Here is a 25,509-nt window from a genome sequence, read left to right as displayed (position 1 = left end):
GAGTTTTTTCTAGCTATGGCAGAGACAGTGACTTGCCATTCAATATGCATTCTCCATATTTCTAAGTACCTGAACCTCAATTTTTTGGGGAGTGCAATGTGACCCCCTTTATGACTGCATTTCCCGGCTTCACAAGCCTGCATGGTGTGGCCATGGAAGTTCTGGCTAAGATGAAAGGAATGACTGCATGGGACTCTGCTTATACAAGGCTGACTCACTTGTAAGGTGCATCCCTTTGGCCTTCCCACTATCGGAAACTACTGGAATTCCTCCTGGACCAAAAGGTAACTTTGAAGACAGAAGTCTTGCAACAGGATAGTAAAACAGAAAGACAGAAATAGCTTGGGTCACTGATGACCATGCAGCCACCATGCTGGCCCTGAATGTCCTTCAGACTTGTTTTATGTAACAGAAAAATAATACCTCTCATTTTAAGTCACTGTTATTTGGGTCGACTGTTACAAGCAACTCAAATCTTTCCAATTTTTGCCATCAGGAACTTTGCGTATAATGGAATATAATGGAACGTGCAACAGCAAGCACACAGAGTAGAAGCATATGTTAAGGCTCCATGTCTTTACAATGGCTTATAACTTCAATTATGATACCCCACAATATGATTTTAAGAAGCTTTTTGTTTGCACTAGGTAAGCCTAATTCTACTTCCTGCTCACAACTAGTTGTGTGCTAATGGATAAGTTACTCAAAACTCTGAACCTCCGTTTCCTCACCAGTAAAATAGGGAATAATGCATATATTTCAGGCTTAGGAAAAAAAGGATAAGATTACTAAATGATAGAGTATTTAAACACATTTTTCTTAGCATGATTTGCTTATGGCATATTCAAACATTTAGAAAATAAACTGTTGGTTCTATATTTTTATGCTGTGCCTAGTTTTTGAAACATATTTCCTAGATAAAAGCACATTGCTGGACATACAAGGATAAAGCTGACAGGTGGCTAAATTCATCTACTCCAAAGCAGAACTAGTGATCAGTCTCTAATTTTGTTTCTAAATGTGGGGGAAATGCATTTCTTGAACTGCTGGCCTCAAGCAGTCCTCCCACCTTGGCCTCCCAAAGTGTTGGGATTGTGGGTGTGAGCCCACTGTGCCCAGCCTTTAGGAAATGCATTTCTAAATTTCAGCAAATAAACAATGGAAACAGAGTTATCTTAGTTTCTATCAGAAGCCTTTCCTGTAACCATTTACTGATGGCTGTTTTGTTATATTAAACTGGTAAATGGATGAGAGTAGAAAATTAGTGTTCTACGGCAGTCTCTGCTAATTGTCTTGAGCTGTTGATATCATGGGCTCAGTGTCTGAAGAGCTGGGCATCTGATTCCCAGTCCTGTCTGTACTACTCATGAAAGGTAGCAAATCACAGCCAGATGATGTATCACAGAGCTTTCTGTGACAATAGGATGTGGAGGTGTAGCTTCTCATAATAGACTGCATCAGAATGAGTTGTGCCATAGGAGAAGCTTTTACCAGGGTGTGTAGTCACAATATGTGCTGGCATGAACAGAAATGGAATTCAAAGAGGGGCTTGGCCTTATTTTATATTCCTATTCACCATTTTTTTGAAAATTACTGCAGCTCTGGCTAGGAACCCTGGCAGTGACTACCACCCTCAGCAGAGGGAGTATGTGAGCTAAGATGAAGACAATATAGAGTCAGGCTTTGTTTCCCTAAAATGAAATTCACAAAGAAAAATAAATTACTGATTCAATTGAGATTGATCAGTTCTGTCTCCATTTCATTAAGCTGTCCAGGAAGACAGGTAGAAGACTGACAGTTTTGAAACTTCACAGGCAACAGATCAATGCATCTCATCTCCTCACCATAGGTTTCCTTCTCTGGCATTATTTGCACTTGCCTAGAGAAATCCTGATAAATTGGCACATCTGACAACCAAAGAACAATCCTTTCTTGTAAAGATAAACCAAAGTTATTTCTTGCCTAATCTATCATATCCAAAAATGATGGAGTTAAAGCTGTTAATATTCTTTTGTTCATTACAAGTAAAAGGCTTCAGGAATCACTGGGTTTTTTTGTTTTTTGTTTTTTTTTTCATATTACTCTAATGAAACAATTTGATTCACCTGACTCTGTATCTCAAAATGGAACAGGATAGGTGAGTCTACAGTTAGCCAGGTATAAAATTTCAAATTTTCTTTTGAAATGGCAAAATGATATCGAGCATAACTTTGTGGGTTTTTTTTTTTTTCTTTTTTTCCTAAAAGAGGTCTTGCTGTGCTACCCAGGCTGGTCTCAAACTCCTGGCTTCAGGCAATCCTCCTGCCTTGGCCTCCCAAAGTGTTGGGATTACAGGTATGAGCCACTGCACCTGGCCTCAAGCCTGACTTTTGATTTTTGTTCTGATTCTTCAAAGAGTGGAACAGGTTTCCCACAATTTAGCTTTTTTTTTTTTTTTTTTGAGACAGCATCTGGCTCTGTCGCCCAGGCTGGAGTGCAATGGCGCCCACCTTAGGGCCTCCCAAAGTGCTGGGATTACAGGCATAAGCCACTGCGCCTGGCCTAACATTTTTTTTTTTCTTCAAAACTGGTAATCTAAACTATTATGTGACTGAAAATGGATTTCTAGGTCTCTGTACAATCCATTAACTTTATACTTTTAGTTTCCAAATCTATATATGCCACAACCCTCAAACATAAGCATCCACATATTTGCTCTGCATTTCGTCTGTCCATACTGGGTTAGCAGAAGCATTAAGTGTTAGTGTGGCAAGACGGAAGGGCCCTGTATAACACGCCTCTGTAACCATATGTAAAGAGTTCCATTTTAAAATTACAGACAACACAGAAATACTTCCTTATGACCCTCTCTGAAATGTGAACTTTTCAGGCATGTGAAGAATAAAAAAAATGCAGGAAATATTTCATGAAGCTGCCACTGAGCAATGTACCTTAAGACTTACTTTCTTGGTTCCACTGTACCAATCTTTAGCATCACTTTTGACAGACATTAAGTCTGCCAGTTCATTACAAAAGCATGCTTTTCTGATATCGCATCCCTCAGAAAGGCTATTCCATCTGGGTTTAGATTAAGTAAGAACTGTTGGACTCTACATTCATTAATTTACGCAGCAGCCCCATAGCACTAATAAGCTAAGTACTAACATTCCAGAGTCCCCATTTCAGGAGCCACACTTTAAAATCCCTTCCAAGATGACAACTAATGTCAATCAGGAGGTCAATCAACTCCTAGGTCTTTGTTTCATTTTTTGTTATTGTTGTTGTTGTTTTTTGAAACAGAGTCTCACTCTGTTGCCCAGGCTAGAGTGCAATGGCGTGATCTCGGCTCACTGCAGCCTCCACTTCCCGGGTTCAACCGATTCTCCTGCCTCAGCTTCCCGAGTAGCTGGGATTACAGGCACCTGCCACCACGCCCAGCTAATTTTTGTATTTTTAGTAGAGACGGGGTTTCACCATGTTGGTCAGGCTGGTCTCAAACTCCTGACCTCAAGTGATCCGCCTGCCTCAGCCTCCCAAAGTTCTGGGATTACAGACACGAGCCACCACGCCCAGCCTTGTTTTGTTTTTTAATACATAATTAAAACAAGTCCATGTTTTTTGATTTTTAGAAAAATGGGAGGAAGAGATCTTTAAAAGATGCTTTAGAACCATTCAATATCATTAGTGTTACTTTTGACTAAAGAAGACAAAGCAGCACGTTAAACTGATATTCCAGTTATACTTCCCCACTACGCCCCCTCCTCCACACAGCACTCACTGTTACACTGGTCACAAGCGTAGATTCTTCCTTCCAGGGCCTCTGTCTCTGTGAACTTGGCCAGCATCTCAGTGAGCAAGCACTCTGTCTGATTCAAAGGGACAAACCCCTTTTCTATGCAGTGATAGCGTTCAGGGAATTCCAGGGATAGGTCCCAAAAGGGCTCAATGGTATTAGATTTGTAATTGCATGATATACATGTGACCTAGAATGAAAAGATTGATTTACAGATTATGTAACTTCCATGCTTCCTGCGTACAGTTTTACTTGCTTCATAAAAGACACACTTTATCAAAACTAAGTGTATAATTTTCAAAAAATAGTAATATTAAAATAATAAACATAACTTTAAAAGAATTAGAGTATATTACTTCTGATGTACATTTCTAACTATGGGATGCTAGCTGGAATTTAAAAACCATACTGCATAGAGACTATACCAACCCGCCTTTCTCCTCTCCCAAAATATGCTCTAACATTCAACAGTACAGTAGCACAGACTGCAAGTTATTATGCAGTCTCTCAAGGGATCAGTCTGATATAGAGAATCTGCAGGTCCCTGCCTACTTCCCTCACTCTGTAATTCCTCCTCTTGACTTTAGACCTTCCACTGAGCCCAGCACACCTCTCTTTTTGCCTTTGTTACTTGCAGAAGCCCTACACTGAACCCCTCTGTCTGCACAGCCTCAAAATGCTGTGATTAGACCTCCATTCCCACTATAACCTTCCCAGGTGCACCTTCCTAAGGGGAGGGGAGACAGAAGAAGTGCTAATAAATACTCCCCTTTTACATGCTCAAAAACAAAAACCTAATTAAATTTTCCCTTTCCATACCATTCATCATTCTTTCAAAACCCTAAAAACCAAGACACAAGCACAGTGTAGAGGTTTTACCTGAATCTCTTAAGTTGCCCACCAATCCGCCCCCCAACACGTTTTTTTTTTTTTTTTTTTTTTTTGAGACAAAGTCTCCATCTATCACCCAGGCTGGAGTGCAATGGCGCGATCTCGGCTCACTGCAACCTCCGCCTCCTGGGTTCAAGCAATTCTCCTGCCTCAGCCTCCCAAGTGGCCGGGATTACAGGCATGCACCACCACGCCCGGCTAATTTTGTATTTTTAGTAGAGACGGGGTTTCACCATGTTGGCCAGGCTGGTCTCTAACTCCTGACCTCAGGTGATCCACCCCCCTTGGCCTCCTGAAGTGCTGGGATTACAGGCGTGAGCCACCGCGCCCGTCTTTTTTTTTTTTTTTTTTTTTTTTTTCAAACTATAAGAATACTCTTTCTGCATATTCTCATAAGGCCTTATCTCAGAATCTTTGCTTAGGTTACATGGCTAAAGATCCAGGAAATGTAATGGGGAACAGGAAGGAGGCTTGCATTGGTCTTTAGCATGCTCCTAGCTATCTTCCTTCCTTGTATGTAAAGAAGGGAGACAGCTCTTTCAAACTATTATGGAACCAGAGTTACAGGCAAAATCTGTTCCCTAAAATTGATCAAAGGATGGCACACCAACAATGAGTACTTAATTATAACAATGAGAATATTATATTACCCATATCTTCAATAACAGTTAAAGATATTCACTGAAAATTAAGCAATGTGGCAAGTTAAACTAAAAATCTGGCCGGAAAGACACTAGGCAAGTTTCCCCAAAAGGCCATCATAATGTACAGTAGAATAAAAGGTACAATGGCCACCCTCAAAAATGCATAATCACAGCAAATGTTGGCTACTCTTATTAGCCCAATAACCAGGGGAAGGCACTCACAGGAAGCCCAAACTAACATACAACAAGCCTCTCATTGTCATGGTAGGCACACACATACCTGACTGAGCAGCTGCCCATGAAATATGGTATTCACCACCTTTAACACCTGTTTGGTGAGCTTCCTCTGGGAGAAAGGGATGAGGATCCGGCGTGTGGTGCCCTCAGACTCGAGTTCCTGCTGCACCTTGTGCAGCAGCTCACAGAGAAATTCCTGCGCGTCTTGTTGGTCGTAGCCGCGGAAGGCAGGGATTAGGCTCCACACTGAGTGGAGCATGGCGAAGGGCGACACTAGGGCCCACTTCCCGGACCACATGACTCGGAAGAGGGTGTGCAGTTCACGGCAGAGGGAAATGTGCTTCGAGCTTGGCTCCTTGTTCTGGATGAGCTCCAGGCTCCGACTAATGGAGGCCCCGCCGTTCCAGCAGAAGCCCTCCCGCTCGCATGCCTCGGCCCTGTCACTCCTCAAGGACAGCTCTGTGGCTGAGCTGTTGGTTGGCTTGCCAGAAAGCTGAGTCTTCCCGTTGGTGGCTTTGGGAAACAGATGTTCCGTTTTGGAAGGGTCAAGGTTGAGGAAACATTCTCGGAACTTCTGGAGGTGGCTGAGCACCTGGAGGATGGAGTTCATGTAGCAGGTGTTGCCCAGGTTGCGCAGGCCCGTGACGCCCGGGGCCACGGCAGGCTGGCGACGCAGCTTGAGCGTGGCGGCGGGCGCTCTGCGTGAGGTAGGGAGGGTGGTGGGGCGCGAGGCGGCCGGGACCGCGTCGCTAGGCGTGTGCAGGAGCAGCCGTGCACTCTTACGCGGAGGGGCGCTGGCCAGCTCCTCCAGCAGCCGCCGTTTCACCTCGCGCCGCCGCCTCCGCGCTTCCTCCTTCTTGCGCTCCAGCGCCTCCTCCTGCCGCCGCTGCTCCAGCTTCGCCTGGCCCCGGGAGCTCTTCTCGAACCACAGCCGCAGCGTCCTGGCCAGCAGGCGCTGGCGCCGGTACCACAGAGCGGTGAGCATCTGCGGCTGTCCCTGAGGAGCGCGCTGCGGCGGGACCACGTCCTCACCCGAAGCCGTGGACCGCAGCGTCCGCCCGCGTCTCACCAGCGTGTCCTGCTTCTGGCCCCGGACCGCCAGGAGGGAGCTTCTTAGCAGCTTCAGGTCGCCCTCTGGGTTATCATTGAGCACGTAGTCCTTGCACAGGTAACAGAACACGTAGAGATCCCGGACTTCCATGGCTAGCGGGTGTCCAGTCTCTTCAAAGTGTTTCAGGGCGTGGTCCTCAATGTAGCGGCCGCAGGCCACGTGGGAGCACTTGAGGCAGGCCCACACCGACTCGGTGGTGGCGCACTCTAAGCAGCACCACTTCTGAGGGTTCAGGATGGAGTGGTCCTGGGCGAGCCGTAACCGCCCTACATGTTTGCATCTATCCATGTCTTATAGAAGTCGCCACTCTCTCAGCCTGTCACGACAGTCCCCCAAAAAGAAAAAGAAAACTCTTTTAGAAAAATGTTTTCCTAAAAAAAAAGAAAAGAAAAGAAAAAGACTTGCAATGGGTATTTCAACTCTAGATTCATTCATTTTCAATTCCAAATTGGTTCCTTTGAAAGTTAAAAAAAGGCACATTTGGTATAAAAGCAGAGAATTACAGGACAGTTAAATTACTTAAAAAGGAAGAATCTTACGGAAGGGTTAGCACAAATTTGAAACTTTATGGTGTTTCACATACCAGTGGGAGAGATGAAGAGCCTCAAATAAAAATGTCAATTTTAGGTCGATTGCAATATTTTTCAAGCAGAGATAACAGGATATAAGATAAAAATAAGAAAAAGAAAGTCCTCACCAGTATAAAGTGTAATTTTTATGAGACATGACAAAGGAACATTGTATATGTGGTTTTTTTGTTTTGAGACGGAGTCACTCTGTTGCCCAGGCTGGAGTGCAGTGGCTGGATCTCAGCTCACTGCAACCTCTGCCTCCCGGGCTCAAGCGATTCTCTTGCCTCAGCCTCCCGAGTATCTGGGATTACTGATGCTGCCCCACCACACCCGGCTAATTTTTGTATTTTTAGTAGAGATGGGGTTTCAATATGTTGGCCAGGTTGGTCTTGAACTCCTGACCTCAGGTGATCCGCCCACCTCGGCCTTCCAAAGTGCTGGGAGTACAGGCATGAGCCACCGCGCACGGCCGTATATGTGTTTTTTAATGTTTTTTATTTTTTATGCATTTTTTTTTTTTTTGAGGTCGAACCTCGTTCTGTTGCCTAGGTTGGAGTGCAGTGGCGCAATCTCAGCTCACTGCAACTTCCGTCTCCCTGGTTCAAGCGATTCTCCTGCCTCAGCCTCCCAGGAAGCTGGGGTTACAGGCGCATGCCACCACACCCGGCCAATTTTTTGTATTTTTAGTAGAGACGAGGTTTAACCATGTTGGCCAGGATGGTCTTGAACGAACTACTGACTTCAAGTGATCTGCTCGCATTGGCCTCTCAAAGTGCTGGGAATACAGGCATGAGCCACTGCGCCCGGCCTGTTTTTTTAGAGACACATCTCACTATGTTGCACAAGCTGGTCTTGAGCTGACCTCAAGTGATCCTCCCATCTCAGCCTCCAAAAGTGCTGGGATTACAGGTGTAAGCCACTGCACCCAGCCAACATCTGTCTTTTTGAAAAGAACATCTGCATCTTGCAGTAAGGGTGGGAAAACTTTTACCTTCTTTACTGAAAGGATAGGTAAGTAAAGAATTGGACAAATATGACTTAGTACAAGAGGTGAAGTGGCTACTGGTATTATAATATTTAACCAAACTACCGAAACAAAAGAAAAAAAAGCAACAAATCTTCCAGCTGATATATATGAAAATGTTTTTTAAAACAGTAGTAACATCCTAAGCATGTTTTCTTTTTTTTTTCCTTCCCATAATACTTCTTCAATATTGTTCATCAGAGAAGCCTTATGGGCAATTTCTCCAAGGGAAAGAAGCTAAACAACTATTTATTTATTTATTTATTTATTTTGAGATGGAGTCTTGCTCTGTCACCAGGCTGGAGTGCAGTGGCGTGATCTCAGCTCACTGCAACCTCCACCTGCCGGGTTCAAGCGACCATGCCACCATGCCCAGCTAATTTTTTTGTATTTTTAGTAGAGACGGGGTTTCACCATGTTGGCCAGGATGATCTCAATCTCTTGACCTCGTGATCCGCCTGCCTCAGCCTCCCAAAGTGCTGAGATTACAGGCGTGAGCCACCGCGCCAGGCTGCTATACAACTATTTTAAAAGAAAATTTTTTGTATCTTTGGAACTTTGAAAGGCGTTTTCCCCTCAATACCAGAACTTAAAATTCCCTAGGCTGGGCACCGTGGCTTGCACACTTTGGGAGGCCGAGGTGGAAGGATTGCTTGAGGTCAGGAGTTCAAGACCAGCCTGGCCAACATAGACCTGTCTCTATCTTATCTATCTATCTATCTATCTATCTATCTATCTATCTATCTATCTATCTATCTATATCTATCTGTCTACTTGTATATTTATATATTTTGAGACAGGGTCTCACTCTGTCACCCAGCCTGGAGTGCAGTGGTGTGATCTTGGCTCACTCCAGCCTCCACCTCCTGGGCTCAAGTGATCCTCCCACCTCAGCCTCTAGAGTAGATGAGATCATAGGTGCATGCCACTATGCCCAGCTAATTTTGTTTATTTTTTGTAGAGATGGGGGTCTCACTGTGTTGCCCAGACTGGTCTTAAACTTCTGGGCACAGTGATCCTCCTGCCTTGGCCTCCCAAAGTGTTGGGATTATAGGTGTGAGCCACCACACCTGGCTTAGTCCCTTAAAAACAAAAAAAAAAAGGCCAGGCGTGGTGGCTCACACCTGTAATCCCAACACTTTGGGAGGCCGAGGTGGGTGGATCACCTGAGGTCAGGAGCTCGAGACCAGCCTGACCTACGTGGTGAAACCCCATCGCTACTAAAAAAAATACAAAAATTAGCCAGACGTGGTGGCAGGCACCTGTAATCCCAGCTACTCAGGAGGCTGAGGCAGGAGAATCGATAGAACCTGGGAGGTGGAGGGTGCAGTGAGCCAAGATCACGCCATTGCATTTCAGCCTGGGGGACAGAGCGAGAATCTGTCTCAAAAAGAAAATAATAAAATAGGCCGGGTGCGGGGGCGCACACCTGTAATCCCAGCACTTTGGGAGGCCGAGGCAGGCGGATCACAAGGTCAGGAGATCGAGACAATCCTGGCTAACGTGGTGAAACCCCAGCTCTACTAAAAATACAAAAAATTAGCCAGGCGTGGTGGCAGGCGCCTGTAGTCCCACCTACTTAGGAGGCTGAGGCAGGAGGATGGCATGAACCCGGAGGGTGGAACTTGCAGTGAGCCGAGATTGGGCCACTGCACTCCAGCCTGGTGACAGAGCAAGACTCCGTCTCAAAAAATAAATAAATAAATAAAAATAAAAACATAAAGAAAATAATAAAATAGGCCTGGTGCAGTGGCTCACACCTGTAATCCCAACACTTTGGGAGACCAAGGCAGGCAGATCACCTGAGGTCGGGAGTTCAAGACCAGCATAGCCAACATGGTGAAACCCCATCTCTACTAAAAAAACACAAAAAATTAGCTGGGTGTGGTGGCAGGTGCCTGTAATCCCAGCTACTGGGGAGGCTGCAGCAGCAGAATTGCTTGAACCCGGAGGTGGAAGTTGCAGTGAGCCGAGATTGCGCCATTGCACTCCAGCCTGGGGGACAAGAGCGAGACTTTGTCTCCAAAAAATAATAAATAAATAAATAAATAAGAAAGAAATAATTCAATTCCCTAAAGGGAGTTCCTCTCTCTCTCTCTTTTTTTTTTTTTTTTGAGATAGAGTCTTGCTCTGTTACCCAGGCTGGAGTGCAGTGGCACGATCTCGGCTCACTGCAACCTCCACCTCCCAGGTTCAAGCAATCCTCCTGCCTCAGCCTCCCTAGTAGCTGGGATTACAGGCAAGTGCCACCACACCCAGCTAATTTTTGTATTTTTAGTAGAGACAGGGTTTCACTATGTTGGTCAGGCTGGTCTTGAACTCCTGACCTCAGGTGATCCACCTGCCTCGGCCTCCCAAAGTGCTGGGATTACAGGCATGAGCCACCGTGCCCGGCCGGTAATTCCTCTCTCAAGGTGAATTTTTTTCACCTCCATTTATTCTCTACTTTTCATTTCTGTGAGCAAATGCAGTTTCATGATTATGAGGTCAACCCAGAGAAGTTCTAAATCCAGTGTACTGTGAGTAGCCCCTTTAATTTTCCAGATGCCGTTTTTGGCCTAGTCCTATTTATGTGTGCCAAAATCCACAAATAAATAAATATACTGCAGGACCAAATTAGAGATTCTAACCATTTTTATTGCCTGTTCCAGATGGCAGAGGCATGTCTTTATATAAGAAACCCTCAAATCATACAAAGGGAAGCGACCTGGACTACCCTCAATCAAGACAGATCATGATTTTCTTACCGCTAAGCACCCTTTAAGTCATTTTTCTGGATGTTTACCCACTTTCTAACAAGAAATACAGTAGTCTCCCCTTGTACATGGTTTCACTTACTGAGGTTTCGGTCACCTGTGGTACAGTACACTAAGATACTCTGAGAGACTACATTCACATAATTTTTATCACAGTATATTATTGTAATTGTTCTACTGTATTATGTTATTGTTAATCTACTACTGTGCCTTATTTATAAACGAAACTTTATCATAGGTATGTATGTATAGGAAAAAAACACAGTATATATAGTGTTCAGTACTATCTGTGGTTTCAAGCATCCAGTGGGGGTCTTGAAACATATCCCCTAAGGATAAGGGGGAAATACTGTAATCTTCAGAGGGGAGATTATGTATATTTCTGTTTTTACTCCCTTATAATGCCAAGACTTGTGTGTGCTCAACTGTTAGTAGTCAAAAGTATTCTGTCAGAATTACCCTCTCACACAGTCTGGAATAGTACTGAAATAACCATTTTTGTTGACTTTTCTTAGTGCACAGCCAAATCAAAACACACATACATTAAAAGATGGAATAGTAAATAAATTTTCTTTTTGCTACTCAGTACCAACTGAGGGTGCAAATTGGGTACACATTGATGCTTACAACTAATTCCTGGGACACAAAAGAAAGTAATGAAGGAATAAAGGAGAGGGAAAAATATCAAGATGTAGGCAATTCCCAAGTTTCTCACTAATTCAATATTCTTTCAAAATGTAGTCCCTGAACTACCTACCAACATCCGAATTCCCCAGGCTACTTGTTATATATACAGATTTCCTGGCTACTACTCCAGTCCTTGTGAATCTGAATCTGGAGAGGCTTCTAAAATCTCAATGATTCTTTTCTTTTTTTTTTTTTCAGATGGAGTTTCGCTCTTGTTGCCCAGGCTGGAGTTCAATGGTGGTGCAATCTAGGCTCATCACAACCTCCGCCTCCCGGGTTCAAGCGATTCTCCTGCCTCAGCCTCACAAGTAGCTGGGATTATAGGCATGCACCACCACACCCGGCTAATTTTGTATTTTTAGTAGAGACGGGGTTTCCCCATGTTGGTCAGGCTGGTCTTGAACTCCCAACCTCAGGTCATCCACCCACCTCGGCCTCCCAAAGTGCTGGGATGACAGGCATGAGCCAATGCACCCAGCCAGATGATTTTTTTGCACATTAAAACCTTAGTACATTAATCCAGTAAATTGTATAGGGATTAAAGACTCTTCACAGAAATCAAAGAAATAATTTTATTTCTCAAATTCTTCCACTTAGACTAATACTGTCCAACAGAACTTTCTGCAATGATATATTCTCTATATATCAATGAGAGGGATATCAATATTTTCTATCTGTATATATTCTCTATATTCTCTATGTATCATCAATCAATATATATCATTGATATATTGAGAATATAGAGAATATATACAGAGAATTCACTATTACAAATTATTATTGATAATATTCTCTATCTGAATATATTACAGTGCTGTCCAGTACTGTAGTAACTAGTCACATGTGACTACTGAGCACTTGAAATGTGCTAGTGAGACTGAAGGACTGCACTTTTAATTAATTTTAATTTAAAGTCACATGTAGCTAGTGATTACAGTATTATATTAAGACAGCACAGACTTAAACACACCAGGACACTATCTTTAGCTTGCTCTGCTTTTCTTTTTGTTTCCATTGAAAGATTTGGTACTAGCTAAATCACATCTGAATAGCCTCCTCTTTTTTTTTTTTTTTTCTTTTTCTTTTTTTTTTTTTGAGACGGAGTCTCGCTCTGTCGCCCAGCCCAGGCTGGAGTGCAGTGGCGCGATCTCGGCTCACTGCAAGCTCCGCCTCCCGGGTTCACGCCATTCTCCTGCCTCAGCCTCCCGAGTAGCTGGGACTACAGGCGCCCACAACTGCGCCCGGCTAATTTTTTGTATTTTTAGTAGAGACGGGGTTTCACCGTGGTCTCGATCTCCTGACCTTGTGATCCGCCCGCCTCGGCCTCCCAAAGTGCTGGGATTACAGGCGTGAGCCACCGCGCCCGGCTAGCCTCCTCTTATAACTCAAAACCTGATGCCTGGCAAATCCCCATTTTAGCCTTGATGTGTCTTCAGGAATTTAATTACTACCAAGATCTTATCATATGAAATACAGCAGAGCTTCAAATCCTACAAGGAGAGAATTATTTCTGTAAATAGGAATATAGCAAAACCACACCCAGAACACTGATGCCTTGCAAAATCAACTCCTCTGCTAAAAAAAATATGCTGGAACAACCAAAAGCCAAAAGAGAAGAACACTAAAAAACCATTCCACATCCTCTCCATGGAGAGCTGTCAAATGAAAAGGGCACTCTGGAAATTCTTTCTTCTGATTTCATTTTCTGATCTATAAATCTGCTGATCACGCACATCCTCTCCTGCACAGCCCTTTTCCCATTACATATCTGTCGTGGCAACTCACTAACCTGCCATATGGGCAGAGTAAATCCATTCAGGAAAACAGAGGGCTACTTTGCACCTTACCATACTGATTTAAGCTAGGCAGACCAGCTTCTCTAGAGGAAAAACATGTATGATCATGAAATGGAAATCTCCCAAGACTGACACAAAAGATAAAAGCCACCTTAAGCAATAAACAAAATAGAGAATAAAGAGAATACCACATCAGGTATACTCAGGTCAAGAAAGAAAATGTGTTTAACTCACCTCTCACACATACTCTGACCACTTTATTTCAGAATAGGGCCTAACACTCATTGGCAAAAAGAGGAATTCTATTTCATATTTTTCTGATGTGTACAGGTTTCCCTTCATATTCTCAAAGGCCATCCTTCTAACATTTCCACTTAAAATGTACATCATCCAGTGTGACAGGCACCTAGTACCCCAAACTGATAAACTTACAGTGTAATTGGGAAAGAACATGATGTGTCTGAATACTTCTACATCAGCAAGTTTTAAATAGATCAGCAGCTTTAAATAAATGTCCTGCACACCCTTGGTCGATCTGCATATGAGGAAAGTAAACCTGACAAAATATCAGCTTTTGCCTTTTTAATTACCATAGTTTTATTTTAAAAATCTGAATCAACTGGAGCTAAGAACCATAGTATTTAAAAGCATTCTGTAGATAAATATCACTAAGTATTAAATGAAAAGATAATTACATCTTTTCAACATTTACCTTTTGTTCTGATGAAAAAATTCTAGATTTATATCATGTTTTAAAAAATTCTCCATATGAGAGATGACAACATTAGGATTCTAAATCTTTCAAAAAAATCTATAGCTTGAAAATATGATGCCTTTTAATTGGAGTATTTCCATTATTCTCAAATAGCAAATTTCTCAGCAGGTCTTAACTATGTAACTACATCACCAGAAATAAAATTTTCTGGGGGTTGAAGGAGAATCAACAAAAACAAAATAGGGGGAGAAAAAAAAGGGTAAATCTACTTTAGAGAAAATTCCATTTCTTCTCTCTCTCTCATCATATTGATTTCTCCTCAGTTGTTAACTAAGGACCGCTGAATAATCCTGCTTGGTTTGGTGAGACCAAGTGGCATAAATTCCAGCTTCAGAGAGAGTAGACACTATGGTAACATGCTGACAGCCTTCATTTACATAAAAGAATACTAATTACGTGGTATCATCAACATCTGTGATTCTGCTCACTGCCATATGCGACAGCACTGGGTATTTTAACCCTTTAACTCACTAAGTGTACCTAGAATTACCTCTACCACAAAACCTGCATAGACTGCTTAAAGAGACACAGCGAATACACATTTGCAAATAATAAATGTTAAAAATGAATTTCACTTTCTGCTAACATTTCCAGGAAGTATGGGAAAACATAATCTAATATCAATATAATTAAGAAAAAGATTTAAAAATCAAGATAGAAATCAAAACAAAAAAGGGGGAAAGAGACTGAGAAGGGCAGGGTTAGAGAAACTGTTCAGAAGTCCTTTGCTAAGGGACAGTGGGTGGGGGAAGAGATTGCTGAATGGGTAGAGTGTCCTCACAGGCTGCTGCATTTTCCCCATCAGTGCCATTGTCTCTGAATAGGGGGTAGATGAGGGGTAAACTATAAGTCATAGCGCAGCTCAGAGACCCCCTGGAAAGGCTGAATTCTCTAAGAAGGGTTCGGAAGCTCTGACAAAATGTGTTCTTAGCTTTCTGACCCAAGAGCTGGAATGTCCACTTACGCAGCAGCTCTTGGCCACAGTCAACGAGTCCTGACATGCTAGGTGTGCCAGAGCCCTTGTGAGGTGTGCTATCACTCATCTGTCATCAGTAATCAAGTGATGATGTTCAAGAATGAGTGTCTAATCATAGGTTACAGCAGATGTAACCTATGCCAGCATGATAGCTCACTTGCATTAGGATCTGCTTTCTTCAATGAAAAAGGAGTAGAGTTCATCTAGGGAACTGGATTTGGCATACAATACTGGTTTGCCCATGGAAAGGGGCTATCCCTGCTGCCATGCAGGGAAATGACAAAGGCAGAACACCTGACATGGCACAAATGCTTTGTTCCACACCCTCCGTACCTTCATCCTCTGCTCTCTTTTGTTTGCTTCCTTCCTCTTGCTACAAATATTCTCAAGTGTCTTCTGTCTAAAAAAAGAGGGAGATACACAGACAGACAGACAAAAGTTTGTCCTGCCTCTAGACCATCCTTGACACTATATTCTTTCTCCTTGTGGCAAGAGTAATGTGCAGGTTCATCCTCCTCACAATTCACTCCTTAACACCTCCTTTTTGTAGAAACTGTTTTCTCAAAGGTCACTAGCAGTTTCCTTATAGCTAAATGCATTAGCCTTTTCTCAGTCCCCATCCACATTTTTTCTACACTTAACACTGCACAAACATTCTCTCTTGAATTTTAGATAACTGTTCTTGTCAGGCTTGCTTCCTGTGTCTGTAATTACATCTCTGTTTTCATGTCTCCCTTCCTTGAAGTTTAGGGTTTCCTTAAGGCTCTGTCCTCAGCTCTCTTCTCAATTTTATCTACTTCCTAAAACTTCAAGCATCATTTCAATACAGGATTATATATTTTGATACTTTTTAAAAACTAAAAAAAATTATTGGTAGTTTACATGCCATAAAATTCACTCGTGTAAAGTAAAAACCTGATAATTTTTAGTGTACTCACACAGAGTTCCACACTTTATTATTATTATTTTTTAAATTGAGACAGGGTCTTACTCAGTCACCCAGGCTGGAGTGCGATGGCATGATCTCAGCTCACCATAACCTTTACCTCCTGGGCTTAAGTGATCCTCTCGAGTAGCTGGAAACAGGCGCGTATCACTGTGCCTAGCTAATTTTTTGTATTTTTGGTGGAGATGGGGTTTTGCCATGTTGCCCAGGCTTATCTCAAATTCCTGAGCTGAAGTGATCTGCCCATCTTGGCCTCCCAAAGTGTTTTGATTACAGGCATTAGCCACTGCAGCTGGCTATTATTATTATTTTAGAGACAGAATATACTGCCTAGGCTGGACTCAAACTCCTGGGCTCAAGTGATCCTCCTGCCTTAGCTCCCCGAGTAGCTGGGATTATAGGCACATGCCATCATGCCTGGCTCCCACACATGCTTTTTTTTGAGACGGAGTGTTCCTCTGTCGCCAGGCTGGAGTACAGTGGCGCGATCTCGCTTACAGCAACCTTCGCCTCCCAGGTTCCAATGATTCTCCTGCCTCTGCCTCCCGAGTAGCTGGGACTACAGGCATGCACCACCATGCCCAGCTAATTTTTGTATTTTGAGTAGCGACGGGGTTTCACTATGTTGGCCAGAATGGTCTCGATCTCTCGACATCGTGATCTGCCCGACTCGGCCTCCCAAAGTGCTGGGATTACAGGCGTGAGCCACCACGCTCGGCCCTTTTTTTAAAAATCATTTTTTGAAATGGAGTCTTGCTCTGTCACCCAGGCTGCAATGAAGTGGTGCAATCTTGGCTAACTGCAACCTCGGCCCACTGGGTTCAAGTGATTCTCCTGTCTCAGCCTCCGGAGTAGCTGGGATTACAGGTGCCCGCCACCATCTCTCTCTTTTTTTTTTTTGAGATGGAGTCTCGCTGTGTCATCCAGGCTGGAGTGCAGTGGCGCTATCTCAGCTCACTGCAACCTCTGCCTCCCAGGTTCAAGCAATTCTTCTGCCTCAGCCCCCAGAGTAGCTGGGACTACAGGCGTGCACCACAATGCCCAGCTAAGTTTTGTATCTTTTGTAAAGACAGGGTTTCACTGTGTTAGCCAGATTGGTCTCAAACTCCTGACCTCAAGTGATCCACCCGCATAGGCTTCCCAAAGTAGTGGGATTACAGGCATGAGCCACTGTGCAGGGCCACTCCTACACATACATTTGAATCTCAGGTTGAATTTTCACATAATAATATCTGCTTTATAGTATACTACTATTAATTATATTTTCAGGATGAAGCTACTGAACATTTTGTACTTTTTTGTTTGGTAGCAGTGATGATCCTGTACTGAGCTATATATACAGTTTCATCCAGGTCTCCTGGTGATCAAGATCTGTAAGATGACTGATGGGTGTTTAGGAGATGCCACTTGTGGTACAAGGCTAAGCTAGCTGGCCCTCAAGGGATCAGACTTTTTGATTAATTAACTTAATATTCTTGCTAAAGAGTTCTGTACCTAAAACCTAACCCCTTTTCCAGGAGGATGGCTGACTGGAGGCAAGATGGCAAAAGAAGACTGATCATATTAAATTCAAGGATTCTGAATACACTGGGAGAACACATGTATACACACACACACACGCACACACATGCACACACTCTTAGAAATGTTGACTCTCTGCAGAGGAGAAGGGGCAGCCAAAAGTGGATGAGAACCAGATTGGCTGGGTAAGGATTAAGCTTCAGAGCTTAGTAGTTTGTGCTGCCTCCAGATCAAAGGGGCCCACTTGCTACAACCTGGTGAGGCCATTCATAGAGCTGATGTTAAAAAGGCATGGCATGCATTTTGAGTCACCCCAGTATCCTGTCCCCAATTTGTCCTACTGCTCAGGCCCTGCTCAATAACAGTTCCCTTACTAACCTGGGGAATCAGCTCTGTCCACATCTTGGTCAGCTAACCCAACTTCCCTATGAATCCGAACACATGAATGTTCCAACCAATGGAAGAAAGATGTCACTCACAGGCCAGAATTTTTCTTAAGCCAAGAAAGGATTATCCTGTGCAATAGAACCCCTGATCTCATTTGCTAACTCTTCCTTTTACTGAAGATAAGCATTATACTCTGTCTTTAGCCATACTGTATATGTGACCCAATGGCACAGAGATCAGCTCCATTAAGTGCAGCACATGTGCAATGAGACTTGCACAATGCAAACTACTTCCTGTGTCATTCTGCTTGGGATTACCACATTGGTATTAAGGTCTCCCTAAAGGAAAGTGGGATAAAAGTCTGTACAGGCATGAAAAGATTTCTCTTTTTTAAAATACTTGTTGAGATTTTGTGCTTTTGAAATGGAACAGGAAAATCAAAGTGGGGAGAAGAGCCAGAAACAAGGCTGGGTTCGGATAATAAACCCCCAAACAGCATGTGGATATCTGCAAGCAGGTATTTAGGATATCTACATAATAAAACCTGTAAGAGGAAACCCAAAAGCCACTTGAAGTCTTTTGTTTTAGCATGATCTCCCCGACAAGCTAGTGATAAAACAAGGTCCGAACTAAAGGCTCCCTGTTCTCTACTGCCACATGGAAAAATTTTATCCCTGCCACTGAGAGAATCAGGATTTACCCTTCTAAAAGCTGACCAAAGGAATCATGGTTTGTCCCTGTAGTATGCCTCTCTAATACCATGTTCTCTACAGCAGCTAGACAGGCAATCATAAATATATGTATATATACACATATATACACACACACATATCAAAGTGTATATAAGTATATATGTCAGACTTTCTTGAATTGTACCCTTGAAATATGTGTGGTTTATTCTATGAAAATTATACCTCAATATAGTTGTCAAGCATTATTCAGACATACACAGATATGAGTAATTTACTCCTAATAAAATAGGGGATGTAGGCAGTGGCTTCTTAAAGTATTAGGTGAAAACTGACAGGAAATGTTATAATAGATGGATAAGGCTGACAATACCTAACTCTACTGATCAATTTTGCTTGAAACTAGGGCAACTAGACCTCCCTGATACAATGCCATGAAAGGTTCATAGCAGCATCACCTATTATAAAATACTCTTGCTAAAAGAACTGAGCCTGAGTCCAAGGAAGCCTTTGGATCTAACTACCAGGTTATAGGAAACCTAGGAGCCAAGAACATGCTGTCATAGGCTGCAGTTAGCCAAATCACCAAATCGAAATGTAGCAAACGCTACAGGATCCGTCAGTCATCTGGTTTCTTTAACAAATAAATGGCATGAAAAAAAGGCAAGTGGGAGTGGATTTGCTCTAGATTATTAGAAACCTATAGACACAGCAATCAAATGCAATCTGTGGTTCTTATTTAGGTCCAGATTTGAACCAACCAACCATAAAAAGATATTTTTGAGATAACTGGGGAAAAATGTTTTAAAATACTGTCTGTATCTAGCTACACCATTAGTTTTTTTCTTTTTTTAAGTTTTATTGAGGTATAATTGACATACAATGAGCTGCACATATTTAAAGTTTATAATCTGGTAAGTTTTAACATATGATATACTTGTGAAACCACTGCAATTAAAACAATAAACACATCAGTCACCCTTAAAAGTTACCTTGTGCCGCTTTGTAACCCCTTCTTCCAGCTTCCCTCCCTACCACCGCCCTTAGTCCACAACTAGAGAAACTGAACATGGACTAAGTATTAAGTGACACCAAGTAATTATTAGTTTAATGTGATAATGGTGCTGTGGTTCCATTTTTAATCTTTGTATGGTAGAAATACCTCTGAAATATTTGTAGGTGAAATATTAATATTATGATTGATATATGGAATTTGCTTTGAAGTACTCCAGGAAAAAAAAAATAATAGGACAGAAAAAACAAGATTGTCAAAATGTCTGTAATGGTTGAAGCAAACAATATATCAGTAGTGAGAGAAAACCTTGGGATACAAGCTATTCACAAATTAGACAGGTTATGAGATAGGTACATGGAATTCATTTTACTACTCTATTTTGGGGTATGCTTGAAATACAACATAAAAATATTTTTAGGCCAGCATGGTAGCTCACACCTGTAATCACAGCACTTTGAGAAGCTGAGGTGGGCAGACCGCTTGAGCCCAGGAGTTCAAGACCAGCCTGGACGATGTGGTGAGACCCCATCTCTACAAAAACTACAAAAAATTATCTGGGCGTAGTGGCATGTGCCTGTAGTCCCAGCTACTTGGGAGACTGACGTGGGAGGATTGATTGAGCCCAGGAGGTTGAGGCTGCAGTGAGCCATGATTGTGCCACTGCACTCCAGTCTGGGCAAGAGAGCAAGACTCTGTCTCAAAACAAATAAATAAGTAAATAAATAAATGTCTTCTTTAAAGACAAGAAAAGCAAACAATATATCAGTAGTGAGAGAAAACCTTGGGATACAAGCTGTTCACAAATTAGATAGGTTATGAAATACTCTTCATTTTTACCATCATTTCTAGTTTTACTTTGAAATGTACCCTTTGAAAAACACCTCCCACCTGATCCCCCACACCAAATCAGAGTGGTGCAGTTTTTCTCAGTAGTGTTAGTCACAGAGATTGCCTGCATGAGCCTTTCTGTCTGGGCCTCAAGTCTGCCTTTTAGACTCAGGAGGCAACCCCCAGCCACCGCCCCCAACCCCACCACCCTACCAAATTTCTTTCAGTAACCTCACCAGATTTTTATCCACAATTTGTCTACAAAATTTCCTGATTAGCTCTGTCTTTGCGGGGCATGAAGCCACTTTAGTCAGTCTGTTGAAATGCCCTTGCTTAGCCAAACGTTGTTCTCTCTTTCTGAAACTTCCACTTTACTGGGAAAGAAAAGTCCGAGGCCTGGCATGGTAGCTCAGGCCTGTAATCCCAGTACTTTGGGAGGCCAAGGTGGGTAGATCATTTGAGGTCAGGAGTTCAGCATCAGCCTGGCTAACATGGTGAAACCTTGTCTCTACTAAAAAATACAAAAATCAGCCGGGTGTGGTGGTGTGCGCCTGTAATCCCAGCTACTCTGGAGGCTGAGGCAGGACAATTGCTTGAGCCTGGGAGGCAGAGGTTGCAATGAGCTGAGATCGCACCACTGCACTCCTGATTTTTAAGCAATTCTACTCCTTTCTCATGGACTCCAATTATCCAGGTGGAAAGAAGCTCATCCTATACATTTATAAGTCTCACTGTAGTCTCAGCAAACAACAGAACAAAAATTATATTTTTAAAAATATAGTATTTTTGTTTTTCTGACCCCAGTCACATAAAGGTTACCCCCAGTCTACATGACATTGGTTTTATGAAGCAAAATCTGGCCACACAGATCCAACACAGTATTCACAAACACCAACCAACAGGTTGGTTTTCAATCATAGAAACAATGTGAAAAATAGCACTTGGTCTAGTTTAAAAAGCCTATTGAATCCATAATGTATGTATAGTAGAGTAATAGAATACTAGTGCTATCACTATAACAGTTAACTACCGAATGTATTTTCTCTGAGAAAATTATTTCAAAGTTGCAACTTGAGACGCCAACAATTGCTTTCCCAGCTGCAGCTCAAGCAGTGAAATTGGGAATCTCCCTCCTCCCACTTTCTCCACATGGCTGAAGAGGGCTTTCCACACATGGTCATTTGTATGGAAGACACATATACATTAGGAACCGCCTGCAGAGAAGAAAAGGAACAATTTCTGTGAATACAAAATAAATCTGACTGGAATATACAAATGGATCCTCAAGATTAGATGCTGGTGTCGGTTATTTCGGTGGTTGTTCTAAGAAATGGGAACCCGTCTTCCTGATGTCCTGCTGCTTAAACGACAGCAGTCCATTTAGTTCTGTGCCTCTCCAGCAACATACCAAAGCATGTCTGTCAGGAAGGAGGCCCATCATATTTTGCATGAAGACAACTTTTAGGCTAGGCGCGGTGGCTCACGCCTGTAATCCCAGTACTTTGGGAGGCTGACGTGGGCGGATCACGAGTTCAAGAAATCGAGACCATCCTGGCCAACATGGTGAAACTCCATCTCTACTAAAAATACAAAAATTAGCTGGGCATAGTGGCGTGCGCCTGTCATCCCAGCTACTCAGGAGGCTGAGGCAGAAGAATCACTTGAGCCAAGATCACACCACTGCACTTGAGCCTGGCAACAGAGTGAGACTCCATCTCAAAAAAAAAAAAAAAAAAAAAAAAAAAAAAAAAAAAAGACAACTTTTAAGTACTTGGTTTCAAGAGAAAAGATGACAAATATCCAAAGAAAAGGAGCCAAATACACAGGAGTATTTGTTAAATATATACAGAAGGAGAACACTGGAAGCTACAAAGAGATCATTTATCATTCATGCACTTTAATAGGGAATAAGTTAAATGAATTATAAATCAGCCATAAGTGGAAACCACCAGTTATTTTTTAAAAAGGAAAAAAGAGGCAGGGCTCTATGTACAACTCAAAATACAGTATGTGAAAAAAGCAAAGGGGCAGAACAATGTGTATATCATGAATATACATGCAAGCATACATATACACACATGCAAATAAGAGGATAACAAGAAACTGGTAACAGCACATGCTTTGTGGGATGGAGATGGAAAGGAGACTCAGTGGTCAACCTCTGTACCTTTTGGGGAAAAAAGTCACATTACCTATTTTAAAAAAAGGACATGGCACTGAGAAGATTCAGTGTTTCAGTAATCTTAAAAATTGAGGCATCAGCAAGATGACTGAAGATAAGCACAGAGCTAAAATGGTTTACTCTGTTTTCCTTAGGAAATAAGGTTTAGAGATAGGCAATCTGGAATTTATGGCATATAGAGTACCTAAGGAATTCTAGCTAGTAGCACTAGCCATTACAAAAAGAGTCCCCTCCCCACATCTTTTCCATAAGCCGATGACTGCAAAATGCAGGCTCTGAAGAGTCTGTACTCTGCAGAGTGGCAATACAGCAGAGCCTCAGTCAGTCAAGTGTCAATCATTTGACATTTCTTATCAACCAAGGTACCAAGGTAATTTCTAGTCTTCTTCCCCAGGGGCCACTACCAAAAACTGTCCATAGAAGTGAATTTGTGGACAGACTCTCTTTTCGCCAACTCTCAAGAGATCTTCCCCTCATGGAACAGCTCCTAACATTATTGCAGTGTACTGGTAATCTCTTTCAATATCCAACCAACCTCTCTGAAATGGGCAGTGGAGGTGGTGGGGGGGGGGGGTCAGAAGAGAGGGAGGGAAGAAGGCGGGGAGGGAAAGAGAGAGAGAGAGAAAGAGAGTGTGTGTGTGAGAGAGAGAGGGAGAACAGTTAAGGGAATCAGCTGAATGGTGAAGCACTCCTCCTCCATACCATTCTAAATTCACAAGGTGCACTATAAGCCTCAGTTTCTTAGTGCCTAAAGTTGGAGAGCACTAATACCTACACTGCAGAGAGCTGTTCTGAGGGAGGCTCAAATGAGATAGCCATGTATTCTGAAAGTAGTTAAACCTAATCAAAATACTGGCTGACTTGGCCAGCCCTGTTACCCATCCCCAGGCCAGTTATTTTTGCCTCCACAGGGCCCAAAGTCAGGCTGGTTTTCAGCATCTTACATTAACTGAGTCTCTAGTTTTGATTTTATCCAGAAAATTTCATCTAATAAGGTGTTCATAATAAGCTATTCTTAAACAAGAAAATGGAGGATACTTTTATATTAAAAATAAAAAAAAATCACTATCTTTTTAGAGCAAATTTGAGAGTTTTTCTAATATTATCTATTAAATCTTTAAAAATTGTTTAATAGCAACACAGTGCAAGGATAATAAAAGTCCAATTTAGATGTTTTTAAAAAAACAAACAAACAAAAAACATAGCATCGCCGGGCAGAGTGGCTCATGCCTGTAATCTCAGCACTTTGGGAGGCCGAGGCGGGCAGATCACCTGAGGTCGCGAGTTCAAGACCAGCCTGACCAACATGCAGAAACCCCGTCTCTACTAAAAATACAAAATTAGCCAGGCGTGGTGGTGCCTATAATCCCAGCTACTTGGGAGGCTGAGGCAGGAGAATTGCTTGAACCCGGGAGGCAATGATTGTGGTGAGCTGAGATCGTGCCATTGCACTCCAGCCTGGGCAACAAGAGCGAAACTCTGTCTCCAAAACAAAAAACAAAAACAAACCCATAGCATCACAAAATGCAGTCAAATTAAAGAAAGCAGAATCAGCCTTAGCTCACTCTCCAATGGGGGTATGCCCATTGAATACTTACAGGTCCAAGAGAACGCACTGCATGGCAAATACATAAAGGGGGCCCTCTTTCAAATAAGGCATAGAAGGCATTTCAAAGACGTGAACTGTGCATGAACCCTCATCTCTTGTACAAGAATAAAGCAGATGTACTTCTGGGAACTCAACTATAGTGAGCAGGCACAAGAGGTGAGAGGACTGGGCCCTAACTTGTACAAGAATCAAACAGGCTGACCACAAAAAGAGGGCCAGTGCATACCCAGGCAATGAACTTACTACAGTTTAAGTCCCACAAATCTTAGCTACCTCTGCCCTATTTTAAAATATCAACCTCCTGGTGTGCCAGTAAGTCTCACCATTTGAATTAAGACATCGAAGTCCCTATTAAAGGCAAATATTTTAAGGGAAACACCCTAAGCCAATCAACTACCAATAACTAAGTGCAGGTTAATTTACTGTAGCAGGAGATGGAAAGCAGAGCTCAGGCATATGATACTGCCTAAGTAAACGTTGACAGAAAGAAACTGAAGAGGAAGGGAAAAGCATGAATCATTGCCTGAGATCCCACAGAAGGGAGTTCTGAGCCTTAAGGTTCTAATGGACACCAACAAGAGAGGTCACTTAAAAGAAAAAAAAAAAAAGATATGAGAACACGAAAAATAAGTCTCACTGACTTCATAATTTTTTCCAGCATCTCTCCTACGTTGCCCGTGGTAAATGTGCTGAACACTGTACATACCCATGAAATTATTATATCAGTGAGGTATATCCTTAGCAAATATTCAATAATAAAACAAGGTATATATGTAATTTATTAAGTTTTTAAGAGATGTGAATAACTAGAAAAGTAATTATTCTAAACTAACCTTTAGAATAATAACCTTTAGTTTATGAACAAGGTGTTGCGTGAGCCTGATTTCTCAGTAAATTTTAAATTATTTTTGTCTTTTTTTCCTCAAGACCAGCCTACCATTGAATGTTTATTATTTTTAAGTTAGTGATCACAAACAGCCTATAGCCAAGGGTAAATAAAGAATAGCTTGTTTGAAGACAGGACAACAGTCTTATCAAACCACCTAATTTAGCTACAATCAACTTATCAAAATATGTATCATCACTATACC

At 42.3% G+C, this 25,509-nt stretch overlaps 1 protein-coding gene across 7 annotated transcripts in view; it reads right to left on the bottom strand.

The window, feature by feature from the left end:
* The window catches only part of LOC105489613 (ubiquitin specific peptidase 49), a 98,191-nt gene that overhangs the window by 3,434 nt on the left and 69,248 nt on the right, over positions 1–25,509 (bottom strand). For 5 of the 7 annotated variants that reach the window (XM_071097066.1, XM_011754564.3, XM_071097063.1 and 2 more), the window contains 2 exons: positions 5,588–6,971; positions 3,758–3,962 (listed from right to left, as the gene is read on the bottom strand). In XM_071097066.1, the coding sequence (XP_070953167.1) occupies positions 3,758–3,962; positions 5,588–6,943 (1,561 nt within the window). In that variant the 5' untranslated portion in view covers positions 6,944–6,971. Of the gene's footprint in view, positions 1–3,757; positions 3,963–5,587; positions 7,027–15,574; positions 15,642–25,509 lie in introns of all 7 variants that reach the window. The other 2 variants (XM_011754557.3, XM_011754558.3) reach the window with 2 other exon arrangements.

Source organism: Macaca nemestrina, chromosome 5 (genome assembly GCF_043159975.1).
Source record: "Macaca nemestrina isolate mMacNem1 chromosome 5, mMacNem.hap1, whole genome shotgun sequence".
In the NCBI taxonomy this organism is placed as follows: Eukaryota; Metazoa; Chordata; class Mammalia; order Primates; family Cercopithecidae; genus Macaca; species Macaca nemestrina.
This window is presented reverse-complemented; position numbering and strand designations above follow the sequence as displayed.